Raw genomic sequence first — 14570 nt, 5'->3', positions numbered from 1 at the left:
ATGCATAATCACTAAGCTTCCCAATAAACTTGCAAGGTTAATGTCAACATCAAAATGTTCAGAGACTATTCAAAGCAATAAATTAGTAACTTGTAACTAACTTAACTGGAACCTGTAGTAAGCATTTTTCAAAGCATGGAGTTCTATCTCCACCACCATTCTGCTACCATCAATCAGAGAGTCACAAAAAAGAATATGGAGTTGGGGGGCATGGCATGGCTACAGTCAGTTGGGAGAAGTGGGCATGGTCAAACCCTGACCACTCCCTTTCGCTTTGTTCCTTTTTGCAGGAATTCATGAGGCTGACAGTGTCCGACATGCTGGTAACGTATATCACCATCCTGCTGGGCGACTTCCTGCGGGCTTGTTTTGTCCGGTTCATGAACTACTGCTGGTGCTGGGACCTGGAGGCTGGATTTGTAGGTCACCATTTCCTGAACATTCTGCAGAAAGGCATTCCAACCATCCTCTCTGATATAGTTAGATGCATTCTATTATTTTCTTTAGCTGTTTAATGTCAATCTCCACTCTGTGAAGTAGTAAAGTATTTCATTTTTTCTAGGCAAGATGCAAAATTCAATAGATAAAGAAGTTTTTTAAAAATATTTTCAAATTTTAAATTCCCAAGATTTAACCTTCCTGTATTTGGATTTGGGCTTCCCTGGTGGCTCAAAGGTTAAAGCGTCTGCCTGGAATGCGGAAGACCTGGGTTCGATCCCTGGGTCGGGAAGATCCCCTGGAGAAGGAAATGGCAATCCACTCCAGTATTCTTGCCTGGAAAATCCCATGGAGGGATTTGGCATATTTCCTCCTTTGATCCACGCTCATGTGACTTTCCTTTTCTCTCTCCTCACTTTGTTTTCCTCTTCTCTCATTCCTGTCACTTTTTATCTCCATATCTGGAAGACAAATCAGGAAGCAGAATTAAGCTGGCCTCACAAAGACCCCAGCTCCCCACTGCAGCTCCCCAGTGCTCACACACTTTGTGTCCTTTCAAACAGTTGACTAATCTCCACAACTCTGAAAATCAGAATCAGGTTGAAAATATGGATCTGTCTGAGCTCACTCCTTTCCAAGAGGAAGATGAGAAGGAGAAAAGAGAATTGGAGGAGTGATTGATCTATTTTGTTTGCTTTTAAAGCTTTCTTTACATTTGACTCCTTGTTTAATTATTTGCATTTTGTTATTTTATTTATACCTTAGATTATTTGATTATAATTTCAAGATACATTTCTGATTAAAGCATTGATAAAACATTCTCTTAGGGAGTCTCCCAAGAACACACTGTCAACCTGCAGGCCCTAAAAGGTAAAATTCTCTCTCTCATTTTTTTAAAAACTTGACTACACCTTGTGGCTTGGGGAATCTTAGTTCTCTTACCAGGGATTGAACCTGGACTCCCAGCAGTAAAGGGTGAAGCCCTAATCCCTGGACCGCCATGGAATTTCAAAAAAAAAAATTCTCAGTTTTTAAACTGAAGAAGATATTGAAGAATGCTTCAAGTTTGAGAAATTTAAAACTCTTTTTAGTGGCTTCCCTGTTGGGTCAATGGTAAGGAATCTGCCTGCCAGTTCAGGACCACAGTTTCAATGCCTAGTCCGGGCAGATCCCACATGCCTCGGGACAACTAAGCCCGTGGTTCAACCACAAGTATTGAATCTGTGCTCTACTGAGCCCGTGAGCCACAACTACCAAAGCCCAGGCACGTTGCAAAGCCATGTGCTCTGCAACAAGAGAAACCACTGCAACGAGAAGCCCGCGCACTGCAACTAGAAAGTAGCCCCTGCTTGCCACAACCGAAGAGCAACAACAAGCTCTCCGCAAGCAGCAATGAAGACCCAGCACAGTCAAAAATAAATAAATAACAACTAAATCTTAAGGGGAAAAAAAACTACTTTTAAAAAGTTGAAAACATGTTAAAGAAATAGAACCTGAATCTGAGGTTCCTCTCTGGCCACCAGAGCAGGCTCTTTGGGGTGGAGTGGCTTGGTCAGTTGGCTGGTAGTGGGATCTGGCTGACACCACCTAACAGACTTTCTCTCTCTCTCCTCTTTCTCTCTTTCCCTCCAGCCCTCATATGCTGAGTTTGATATTAGTGGAAATGTGCTCGGTTTGATCTTCAACCAAGGAATGATCTGGTGAGTTATCCATTTCCTCTGGGCATCACCTCATCTGGGAAATAAAAAAGCTGGAATCCCAGGCTTAGCCTCTCAGTCAGCAGGAGAAAGGCTGGACAAGTCACCTGGCCTCTCTGAGCTCCTTTCCTTCACTTGAGCAGGACTAGATTTGAACCAGGATGGTGTCTGGCCCACTCTGTTGCTACTATGTACATAGCAAGGGGAGAGAATAGTGAAAGAGGGAGAAGGAAAAAAAGAAAGAGGGAGGAAAGAGAGAGGAGAGAAGCAAGAAAGAAAAAAGGAAAAAGTAGGATGGGAAGGAAGGAAGAGAAAGAAAGGGAGGCAGGAGGAAGCAGTGGGGAGGAAAGATAGGGAAGAGGGAGACACCTGAACCAAGGAAGCTGCCTGACTTCAGCCAGAGGCTTCCAAGTGTTAGTCGCTCAGTCATGTCCGACTCTGTGACCCCATGAACTGTAGCCCACCAGACTCCTCTGTCCATGCGATACTCCTGGCAAGAATACTGGAGTCGGTTGCCCTTTCCATCTCCAGGGGATCTTCCTGACCCAAGGATTGAACCTGGGTCTCCTGCATCTGGCCACCAGGGAACCTGGCAAAGGCTTTCAAGGGCTCATTGCAAGCCAATATCCAATTCTTTTAATTTAGGGATTTCAGATACTTTTCTGAGCAGCAGTGCAGTTTAATGGAGACCACAGAGTAACAAGAGGCCATGTAATTTGCTCCTTGGCTGGAGGTGGGGCAGTGGTAAAGTCCTGGCCAGAACCCAAGCCAGTAATGCTTAGAGCATCCCTGTCCTGAGGAATGGATGGCTATGGCTTGGTGATAAAGGTCCTGGTTAAGAGGGAGATCCCTTCCCTTGGGACCTACAGGGAAAGCAGCAAGGCCTCCTGCCCCTAGCCCACCAGCCCCATTTCCTTCTGCCATCTTTCCCTGGCCTCTCCTGCTGTCTAGTCAACCAGGTGTGCCATCTCTGCCCTTCCAGGATGGGTTCCTTCTACGCCCCGGGACTGGTGGGCATTAATGTGCTGCGCCTGCTGACCTCCATGTACTTCCAGTGCTGGGCGGTGATGAGCAGCAACGTCCCCCACGAACGCGTGTTCAAGGCCTCCCGCTCCAACAACTTCTACATGGGCCTCCTGCTGCTGGTGCTCTTCCTCAGCCTCCTGCCCGTGGCCTACACCATCATGTCCCTTCCGCCCTCCTTCGACTGCGGGCCATTCAGGTACACAGTCTCGGTTGGAGGGGAGCAGCTCCTTTCCTGGGGCAGTCTGCTCAGAGGTCTCAGGCCCAGAATTCCAGTTCTGATATCACATCAGCCTGCAAAAGGCCATGGAGTGGAGCTTTGGGCAAGTTATTAACACTGTCAACAGAGCTTTCTGCAGGAGAGAGATGTTTTATGTCTGTGCTATCCAGTGTGGTAGCCACCAGCCACATCAGGCTGTGGAGCACTCGAAATGAGGACCAAGAAGTTCAAGTTCTAATTTTATATCATTTTAATTAATTTTAATGTAAATAACCAGCAGTGGCTAATGGCTACCATATTTGTTATGGTATGGTTATAGTTCTCCAACTCATATTGGAAAGTGCAGTTCTAACTTTTTAACATATGGATAATCTACTGCCCTGGATTGCCTTAGGATGAGTTAACAGGGAGTATTCTGAAAATGAAATGACCATCCGTTTACAAGTGCCATTGAAATATGAAGCAGCTGCCGAGACTCTTGACTGGGTCCCCCTGCTCTACAGAGCACTATGGGCCAGACTAGGTTTAGAGACACTGTTTAAAGAGATAATTATGTAAAGAGGTGGATGGAGAGGTAATGTGTATCCACTGCTCTGCTTCCAAATGCAACACCCTCTGAAAACAAAGCCCTTTCTTTCCTGTGTAAAAAAAGACTCTGTGGTTCGAGTTTGGGATGCTGCCCCTCTTATCGGCCGCCTCCTTGCTTAGAAATACGCAGGGCAGACTCCTTTATTCAAGGCTCTGTAGTAACGTGCAGGGAGCTATGGTGTGCAAGCTGGTGCCTCTATCCCCGCTAACCACAGACCCTTGCTTCACAGAGCACCATCCAGAGCCAGGAGGAGGGCGAGGCAAGCAAGGTGTCCACCCTGCACTTGTCCAACCCCAAGGGCAGTACCTCCTTAAGCTGTGCACCCCAAGGCCTCACCCTCCTCACTCCAGTCCTGGCCCTGCCTGCTAACGTGGGTCCACACGCTTTGGGAAATGCTGAGCTGGAACTTACTTTATAATGGACTGACCTTGAGAAAGCCTGTGGTTGTGCCCCACAGCAAGGGCCTGGAGTTCTGAGGAGTCCTTGGCAGGAGGGCTCACGGCAGAGTGTGATGGGGCTGAAAAGGGGTCCAGACAGAAGAAAAAGGGGGGCTGAATCCAGAGTGGAGCACCAAACTGAGCCATAGGAGGCCTGCATGCCAAGCTGAGGGACAACCACAGAAGCAGAAGTGGCAGAAGCCTCTTTTGGCTTCTTCCTGAGCGAGGTTTGGAAGGCTGGGCTCTGGAAGTGAACGCTGGTGCCCCTTTTTCCAGACCACCCACCTGTCCCAGGAAGGAGGTCAGAGAGTGGGCCTGCACCACATCTGGCCCTCAGCACCTGCCCCACTCTTGCTTCATCTGCTTCCTGAGGCCCTTGACAGCCAACCCCCAGATAGCAGAGGAAGGGACCTGAAAATGGAGCCCAGAAAACATTTGGCTGCCACCTCCTTCCTATCCCTCTTCTGATCAAGACCCACCCACAGCTAGAACATTCATCACAGCTGTTCTCTCACTTGCTTCAGTGAAAGTGAAAGTCTCAGTCCTGTCCAACTCTTTGTGACCCTGTGGACTATGCAGTCCATGGAATTCTCCAGGCCAGAATACTGGAGTGGATAGCCTTTCCTTTCTCCAGGGGATCTCCCCAACCTGGGGATTGAACCCAGGTCTCCCACATTGTGGGCAGATCTTTACCAGCTGAGCCACAAGGGAAGCCCAAGAATACTAGAGTGGGTAGCCTATCCCTTCTCCAGCGGATCTTCCCGACCCAAAAATCGAACCAGGGTCTCCTCCATTGCAGGCGGGTTCTTTACCAACTGAGCTACAAGGGAAGCCACTTGCTTCAGAGCTTTACTCAGTGGGCTCATTTTCAGTGAGGCCTTCCCTAGGGATGGTAACTAAAATCACACACACACACATACACCTTATCATTACTTCTGATGATCACATCTCTTCATCAACATCTAGCATGCCACTCTTTTTCCTTTTTTAATCTTATTTGTTGCCCATCTCCCCCACCAGACCATAAGCTCCATGAAGGTGGGATTTTCTTTTTCTTCCCTTCTCCCTGGTTTACACCCAGTGTCTAGGAGAAAACACCTGGTTTATGCTCAGTTCTTGAACCAGCCCCTTCACCTTGCAGAAATTCACTTTTCCAGGGAGGGATTTAGGGTTTGGACCAAATCCAGGCAGGCAACATAAATGAGTGAGGTGGACAGCATTGTATAGCATGAAGTTAAAAGTAACGGTTGGCAAACTACAGCCATGGACCAAATTCAGACCACCCCTTGTTTTTGTAAATAAAGTTTTATTGGGACACAGCCTTATGCATTTGCTTGCATATAATCTATGGCTGCTTTCTAATTACAACAGCAGAATTTAAATAGCTCCAACAGAGACCACCTGGTTCACAAAGTCTAAAATCTTTTCAGAGAAAAATTGCCACCCCCATGATTTAGAGCCTGGTCTGTTGTTTGCCAGCTGGGTCATCTTGAACAAATTACACTGCAAATTCATCATCTCTGAGATGGAAATAATGGTAGTGCCTTCTTCATAGGGTGGCTGTAAGGATTTAGTGGGCTATTATCTATTAAGTACTTGGAGAAGTATGCTAATCCATTGTAGGACATATATACAAGTTTGTTAGTTTCAGTCCTGCCCAAATCCAGGGTAGCTGGTAGTTATAACAATACTATGAGGTGGTAAGCATTATCTATGCCAAGGATCAGCTAACTTTTTCTTTTAGAGCCTGAAAGTACATATTTTAGGCTTTGCGGATCAAGAGGCAAAAATCAAGACTATTACGTAGGTTCTTATATAACAGGAGAGGAACAAACATCCACAAAGTTTATATTGACAAAATTAAAAATATGATAATAATAGAGTATAATGTTTCATAGTACAGGGCTATGAATGAGAAGAATGGAATTCTTCTGAGGGAAAGGAGGTGATATTTCACACAATAGAAGGTCAAAGTTGCTATTCTCTATCATCAAAAATTAGGGGATTCCTTGGGGGTCCAGTGGTTAAGACTGCACTTCCACTGCAGGGAGGGGGGGTGTGAATTCAATCCCTGGTTGAGGAACTAAGATCCCACAGGCCATGCGCCCCCCCAAAAAAAGTCAATTGTCCTGCCCAGACTGCTGCCTTTGCTGCCTGGATCCACTTTAGTAACATGGCAACACATCTACCACCATAGGGAAAAAAACTGACACAAGCTTCATTACTGCCAAGCCACTGAACTGCTGTGCAACAAGTCAGGATATTCAGTTCCTATTCCTGATAAAAATGTACAGATATTAAAATGATTAAAAGTCATGAAAGAAAATGTTTACCATTGACATTGTTGATTCAGTTGTACATGATAGATTCAAATGTTTTCTGCAAATTACTTAGCGATGAATAAGAATAACCATAGTCTCACAAACTGAAGATTTCACAAGCTATGTTAATTTGCTCAGTTGTGCCTTCTTCTTCACTGTATATAGTTTGACCATTGTCAGTTGTAGCACATCATAGCAAATTCTCCTTTATTTCAGTTGTGCTGAATCCCAGTCAATTCAGTTGTACTGAATTAGTGTTTTCAATTTCTTTGAGAAACTTTCACCCATATATGTCCTGCACAGAATATTCATGGGAGTTAATTCTCCAGTCACCTCAGACTTGTCATTAACTCCTCAAATAAATAACCAAGCAGTATCAGTTATATCTGTTGACTCATCAAAAGCTGAGGAAAACCACTTGAGATCACTTTCCTTGTGTCTGAATAGGACATTGTTCTCAATGTTTTCAACTCCTCAAGCAGCTGCTCTTGGTGGAAAGTCTTGAAGTTTTAAGTTTATTTTCTCTGAACACATTTCTTTAGCTCCTACAATTTAATTACTTCATCACTGGTAAATGAGAAACATGATTTTGGAAACTAGAGGAAAGGGGATCCTTGTTGTATAGACAGAAAGCTTAGCTAAACTATGTCCTTCCGTTACATGGAAAGATAAATTTGTAAATGATAAACTTGAATGTTTAGCTGAGGATGTTTTTTCAAGATCAATCTTAGTAAAAACTATTTTTCTCTGTTTTTTTAATTGAAGTATAGTTGATTTACAATGTTGTGCCAATTTCTGTTGTACAGCAAAGTAGTTATATACATGCATACATTCTTTTTTTAAAGATTCTTTTCCATTATAGTTTATCCCAGGAGATTGGATATAACTTCCTGTTCTATAAGTAGGACCTTGTTTATCCATTCTAAATGTAATAGCTTGCATCTCATAACCACAAACTCCCAATCCATCCGTCCCCCAACCCCCACTCCCTGTCAACCGCAAGTCTGTTCTCTGTGTCTGTGAGTCTGTTTCTGATTTGTGGATAAATCCATTTCTGTTCTATTTTAGATTCCACGTATAAGTGATACCACAGGATAGTTCTCTGTCTGACTCACTTCACTTAGTGTGATCATCTCCAATGGTGTCCGTGTTGCTGCACATGGCATTATTTCATTCTCTTTCATGGCGGAGTGGTTTTCCGTTCTATGCATGTGCTACATCTTCTGTATCCGTTTACCTGTCCGTGGATACTTAGCTTGTTTCCACGTGTTGGCTATTGTGAATAGTGCTGCTATGAACACAGGGCTGCAGGTATCTTTTTGAATTACAGTTTTGTCTAGGTATATGCCCAGGAGTGGAATTGCTGGGTTATATGGTCGTTCTATTTTTTAGTTATTTTAAGGAACCTCTATAATGTTCTCCGTAGTAGCTGCACCGATTTACATTCCCACCAACAGTGTAGGAGAGTTTCCTTCTCTCCACACCCTCTCCAGCATTTGTGTAGACTTTTTCATGATGGGCATTCTGATCAGGGTGAGGTGGGACCACATTGTTTTCTTTAATTAATCTTTTGTTTTATTTCTGTCTGTGCTGGGTCTTCATTGCTGTGTGCAGGCTTTCTCTAGTTGCTGAGAGTGGGAGCTGCTCTAGTTGCAGTGCTCAGGCTGCTCTTGTTGTAGAGCACAGGCTCCAGGGACACGAGCTTCAGAAGCTGTGGTGCATCAGCTTAGCTGCTCGCAGGCAAGTGGAATCTTCCTGGACCAGGGATTGAACCTGTGTCCTCTGTATTGACAGGTAGATTCCCACCCACGGAACCACCAAGGAAATCCCTTACTGTAATGTTTATTTGCATTTCTCTAATAATTAGTGATAGTGAGCATCTTTTCATGTGCCCACTGGTCATCTGTATGTCTTCGTTAGAGAAATGTCTATTAAGATCTTCTGCCCATTTTTCAACTGAGTGGTTTGTTTTTCTGCTGTTGAGTTTATAAGCTGTTTGTATATTTTGGAGATTATAGATGAGGATATTTCTGAGCAGTGTTGAAGGTGCAGCCTTGTCACTTCTTGCCATTTATACTAAAATGTAAGAAAGAGATAAATTGAGGAAAGAACTGATAAGCAAAAAGGAACCAGGACTTGATGATTTTAGAAATTCTCAGCCTAGTCAGATTGCAGAAGAGACTAAGAGCAGGTTCTCTTTCAGGAAAGCATGCTCTAAGGAGAAAGTCAAGGGGGAAGCTGGATAACCTTTTGCTAGCACTTCTAAAGGATCATAAGATCTGAATATTCATTCACACAGAGGATTCTTTTAAGAATCTTTAAAGAAGGTTGTTTAGCTCAGATCCTCTCAACCATCTGAGCAGAAGCCAGAAACAGAATATCCAGGAATGATCTATGTAGGACTCTCTTGTGTAGTGAACTGAATTCCCATGACATGGGTAGAAGATCCACCAGGTATTTGAGAATGTGTTATGAGCAGTAACACAACTTGGACTGAAAGAGGAAGAAAAAAGACAAAACGAAGGAAGCTGTTGGACTCCAAATATTCTACAGACAGTAAACAGGCTAATTAAATCTCCTTAGCTGAAACATGCGCTACTCTTCAAGAAAAAGGAAGGATAATTCCAAGGCCAGAGTTTTGGACCAGGAAGGCAGAGGTGCAGGCAGGTATGTCAAGCCAAGGAAAGATTATTTTCAGGTCTTTGAAATCTAATGGAATTTGGCTGATTGGATTTCAAAACTTCTAGGAATTTGTGATTCCTTTCTTCCATCCTTTTTCTCCTTTTTGAATTGGAATGCCTATAACTGCTCTCCTATGGCTGGACCACCATTGTGTTTTGGGAGTAAATAACATGGCTGAAGTGACTGAGCATGCATGTACAACTTGCTTTCTAGTATCACAGCTCTCATTACAGACAGAAAGGAATTTTGCCCCTAAAATGTATCATACTCTTGAGTCTCATCTATATCTGACTTCAGTTCAGTTCAGTCTCTCAGTCGTGTCCGACTCTTTGCAACCCCACGAGTCGCAGCACGCCAGGCCTCCCTGTCCATCACCAACTCCCGGAGTTCACTCAAACCTGCATCCATCGAGTCAGTGATGCCATCCAGCCATCTCATCCTCGGTCATCCCCTTCTCCTCCCACCCCCAATCCCTCCCAGCATCAAAGTCTTTTCCAATGAGTCAACTCTTCACATGAGGTGGCCAAAGTACTGGAGTTTCAGCTTTAGCATCATTCCTTCCAAAGAAATCCCAGGGTTGATCTCCTTTAGAATGGACTGGTTGGATCTCCTTGCAGTCCAAGGGACTCTCAAGAGTCTTCTCCAACACCACAGTTCAAAAGCATCAATTCTTCGGCACTCAGCTTTCTTCACAGTCCAACTCGCACATCCATACTTGACCACCGGAAAAACCATAGCCTTGACTAGACGGACCTTAGTTGGCAAAGTAATGTCTCTGCTTTTGAATATGCTATGTAGGTTGGTCATAACTTTTCTTCCAAGGAGTAAGCGTCTTTTAATTTCATGGCTGCAGTCACCATCTGCAGTGCTTTTAATTTCATGGCTGCAGTCACCATCTGCAGTGATTTTGGAGCCCCAAAAAATAAAGTCTGACACTGTTTCCACTGTTTCCCCATCTATTTCCCATGAAGTGATGGGACCAGATGCCATGATCTTCGTTTTCTGAATGTTGAGCTTTAAGCCAACTTTTTCACTCTCCTCTTTCACTTTCATTAAGAGGGCTTTTTAGTTCCTCTTCACTTTCTGCCATAAGGGTGGTGTCATCTGCATATCTGAGGTTATTGATATTTCTCCCGACAATCTTGATTCCACTTGTGCTTCTTCCAGTCCAGCATTTCTCATGATATTCTCTGCATAGAAGTTAAATAAGCAGGGTGACAATATACAGCCTTGATGTACTCCTTTTCCAATTTGGAACCAGTCTGTTGTTCCATGTGCAGTTCTAACTGTTGCTTCCTGACCTGTATACAGATTTCTCAGGAGGCAGGTCAGGGGGTCTGGGACTCCCATCTCTTTCAGAATTTTCCACAGTGTACTGTGATCCACACAGTCAAAGGCTTTGGCATAGTCAATAAAGCAGAAATAGATGTTTTTCTGGAACTCTCTTGCTTGTTCCATGATCCAGCAGATGTTGGCAATTTGATCTCTGGTTCCTCTGCCTTTTCTAAATCCAGCTTGAACATCTGGAAGTTCACAGTTCACGTATTGCTGAAGCCTGGCTTGGAGAATTTTGAGCATTGCTTTACTAGCGTGTGAGATGAGTGCAATTGCGTGGTAGTTTGAGCATTCTTTGGCATTGCCTTTCTTTGGGATTGGAATGAAAATTGACCTTTTCCAGTCCTGTGGCCACTGCTGAGTTTTCCACATTTGCTGGTATACTGAGTGCAGCACTTTCACAGCATCATCTTTCAGGATTTGAAATAGCTCTACTGGAATTCCATCACCTCCACTAGCTTTGTTCGTAGTGATGCTTTCTAAGGCCCACTTGACTTCACATTCCAGGATGTCTGGCTTTAGATGAGTGATCACACCATCATGATTATCCGGGTCGTGAAGATCCTTTTTGTACAGTTCTTCTTAATATCTTCTGCTTCTGTTAGGTCTGTACCATTTCTGTCCTTTATCGAGCCCATCTTTGCATGAAATGTTCCCTTGGTATCTCTAATTTTCTTGAAGAGATCTCTAGTCTTTCCCATTCTGTTCTTTTCCTCTATTTCTTTGCATTGATCGCTGAAGAAGGCTTTCTTATCTCTCCTTGCTATTCTTTGGAACTCTGCATTCAGATGCTTATATCTTTCTGTTTCTCCTTTGCTTTTCGCTTCTCTTCTTTTCACAGCTATCTGTAAGGCCTCCTCAGACAGCCATTTTGCTTTTTTGCATTTCTTTTCCATGGGGATGGTCTTGATCCCTGTCTCCTGTACAATGTCACGAACCTCCGTCCATAGTTCATCAGGCACTCTATCTATCAGATCTAAGCCCTTAAATCTATTTCTCACTTCCACTGTATAATCATAAGGGATTTGATTTAGGTCATACCTGAATGGCCTAGCAGTTTTCCCTACTTTCTTCAATTTCAGTCTGAATTTGGTAATAAGGAGTTCATGATCTGAGCCACAGTCAGCTCCTGGTTTTGTTTTTGCTGACTGTATAGAGCTTCTCCATCTTTTGCTGCAGAGAATATCATCAGTCTGATTTCGGTGTTGACCATCTGGTGATGTCCATGTGTAGAGTCTTCTCTTCTGTTGTTGGAAGAGGGTGCTTGCTATGACCAGTGCATTTTCTTGGCAAAACTCTATTAGCCTTTGCCCTGCTTCATTCCGTATTCCAAGGCCAAATTTGCCTGTTACTCCAGGTGTTTCTTGACTTCCTACTTTTGCATTCCAGTCCCCTATAATGAAAAGGACATCTTTTTTGGGTGTTAGTTCTAAAAGGTCTTGTAGGTCTTCATAGAACCAACCGTTCAACTTCAGCTTCTTCAGCGTTACTGGTTGGGGCATAGACTTGGATTATTGTGATATTGAATGGTTTGCCTTGGAAACGAACAGAGATCATTCTGTCATTTTTGAGATTTCATCCAAGTACTGCATTTCGGACTCTTCTGTTGACGATGATGGCTACTCCATTTCTTCTCAGGCATTCCTGCCCGCAGTAGTAGATATAATGGTCATCTGAGTTAAATTCACCCATTCCAGTCCATTTTAGTTCACTGATTCCTAGAATGTCGACGTTCACTCTTGCCATCTCCTGTTTGACTACTTCCAGTTCGCCTTGATTCATGGACCTGACATTCCAGGTTCCTATGCAATATTGCTCTTTACAGCATTGGACCTTGCTTCTGTCACCAGTCACATCCACAGCTGGGTATCGTTTTTGCTTTGGCTCCATCCCTTCATTCTTTCTGCAGTTATTTCTCCACTGACCTCCAGTAGCATATTGGGCACCTACTGACCTGGGGAGTACCTCTTTCAGTATCCTATCATTTTGCCTTTTCATACTGTTCATGGCGTTCTCAAGGTAAGAATACTGAAGTGGTTTGCCATTCCCTTCTCTAATGGACCACATTCTGTCAGACCTCTCCACTATAACCCACCCGTCTTGGGTTGCCCCGCGGGCATGGCTTAGTTTCATTGAGTTAGACAAGGCTGTGGTCCTAGTGTGATTAGATTGACTAGATTTCTGTATGCTTTCAGTGTGTCTGCCCTCTGACACCCTCTTGCAACACCTACCATCTTACTTGGGTTTCTCTTACCTTGGGCGTGGGGTATCTCTTCACGGCTGCTCCAGTAAAGCACAGCCACTGCTCCTTACCTTGGATGAGGGGTATCTCCTCCCACCACCCTTCCTGACCTTCAACATGGGATGGCTCCTCTAGGCGTTCCTGCACTATCTGCCTTAGATGATGAGATCTGGGACTTTGAGTCCATGATATTCAGATAAGCTGAGACTTCAACCATGTAGGGATGGTGGTGAATGTATTTTGCAGGTAGAATGAGTATGAATCTTTGAACCCAGAGAGCAGACTGGTGGGTTATATAATGGTTCCCCAAAATATCTAGGTCCTAATTCCTGGAATGTTACCTTATATATCATAATGGCCTTTGATTATATGATTAAGGATGTTGAGATGGGGAGATTGTCTGAATTACCCTGATCGGCCCTAAAAGTGTCCTTATTAGATGGAGGCAGAGGGAGATTTGACTATAAAAGATCAGTAAGTGGTGTGACTTTGAAAGCAGGAAGAGATTTGAAGCTTTTATCCTGCTAGCTTTGAAAACAGAAAGGGGCCATGAGCCTAGGAATGCAAGGAATGAATCTCTAAAAGCTGAAAAAGGAAACAGTCTTCCTTAGAGCCTCCCTCTGAAAGGGGAGCAGCCCTGCCAACACCTTGGTTTCAGTCCAGTGAAACCATTTCAGACTTTTTGGGCTCCAGAACTGTAAGAGAATAGTTTGTCTTGTTTTAAGCCACCTATGTAGTAATTTGTTATACAGTAATTACTGAAAACTGATACATCATCTAATACATTATAATTCAATGAAAAAATAATTTACACTCTATTGTGACTTAAGCATACCATTTGAAGTCCACTTTTCTTGTTTTTACAAACAGAAAAATGGGTATACACTGGTAATTTTAAAAATAATAAATTACATGTCATAATATGGTGATATGTATGGTGCTTGAAATGCTGTCATGTTACAACTGCATCACTGCATTTTATAGTATACTGTGCAACAGTGCTCAACATTGAGATGGCCATGCCATCTCTAACACAACTACTCATCTCTATTATAATACAAAGCAGCCACAGACAATACACAAATAAATGAGCATGGCTGTGTTCCAATAAAACTTATTTACAGACACTGAATTTTTATGAGTCTCAAAATATTACTCTTTTTTTGATCTTTTCCAATTATTTTAAAATGTAAAAATCATTCTTAGCCCCCAGGCCTTATAATATCAGGTAACAAGCAGAATTTGGTCCATGGTCCTTGGTTGGCCAGTCCTAATTGACACATGAGAGAAAGGCAAAGCTTCTAGATGCAACATTTTGCAGGGCACTTTTGCCCCATCCTCAATATTTCATATAAGTTCATGTCTATATTCTCTAAACAATCTTCTGAGGCAAATGCTGTTATTATATTTATAATACCACATTATACTATATCATTATTGCACTATATTATATAGATGAGGAAACCAAGGCAGAGAAATTTTCAGTATCTTACCCAAAGGTATCAAATCTCTGCAGCACTACCCAATAGAACTAGATGAGGGGAAAAAATCCACATCGGCTCCTCAAATATAGGAGCTATTAGTCA

At 43.3% G+C, this 14570-nt stretch overlaps 1 protein-coding gene across 1 annotated transcript in view; it reads left to right on the top strand.

Moving 5' to 3' along the window:
- TMC2 (transmembrane channel like 2) overlaps nt 1-14570 on the top strand; it is a 100847-nt gene that overhangs the window by 77687 nt on the left and 8590 nt on the right. Inside the window, exons 13-15 of the mRNA XM_052650431.1 lie at nt 291-419; nt 2071-2138; nt 3118-3357. Of these exons, the coding sequence (XP_052506391.1) occupies nt 291-419; nt 2071-2138; nt 3118-3357 (437 nt within the window). The remainder of the gene's footprint in view (nt 1-290; nt 420-2070; nt 2139-3117; nt 3358-14570) is intronic.

The sequence above is a fragment of the Budorcas taxicolor genome, chromosome 13, assembly GCF_023091745.1.
Source record: "Budorcas taxicolor isolate Tak-1 chromosome 13, Takin1.1, whole genome shotgun sequence".
NCBI lineage: Eukaryota > Metazoa > Chordata > Mammalia > Artiodactyla > Bovidae > Budorcas > Budorcas taxicolor.
This window is presented reverse-complemented; position numbering and strand designations above follow the sequence as displayed.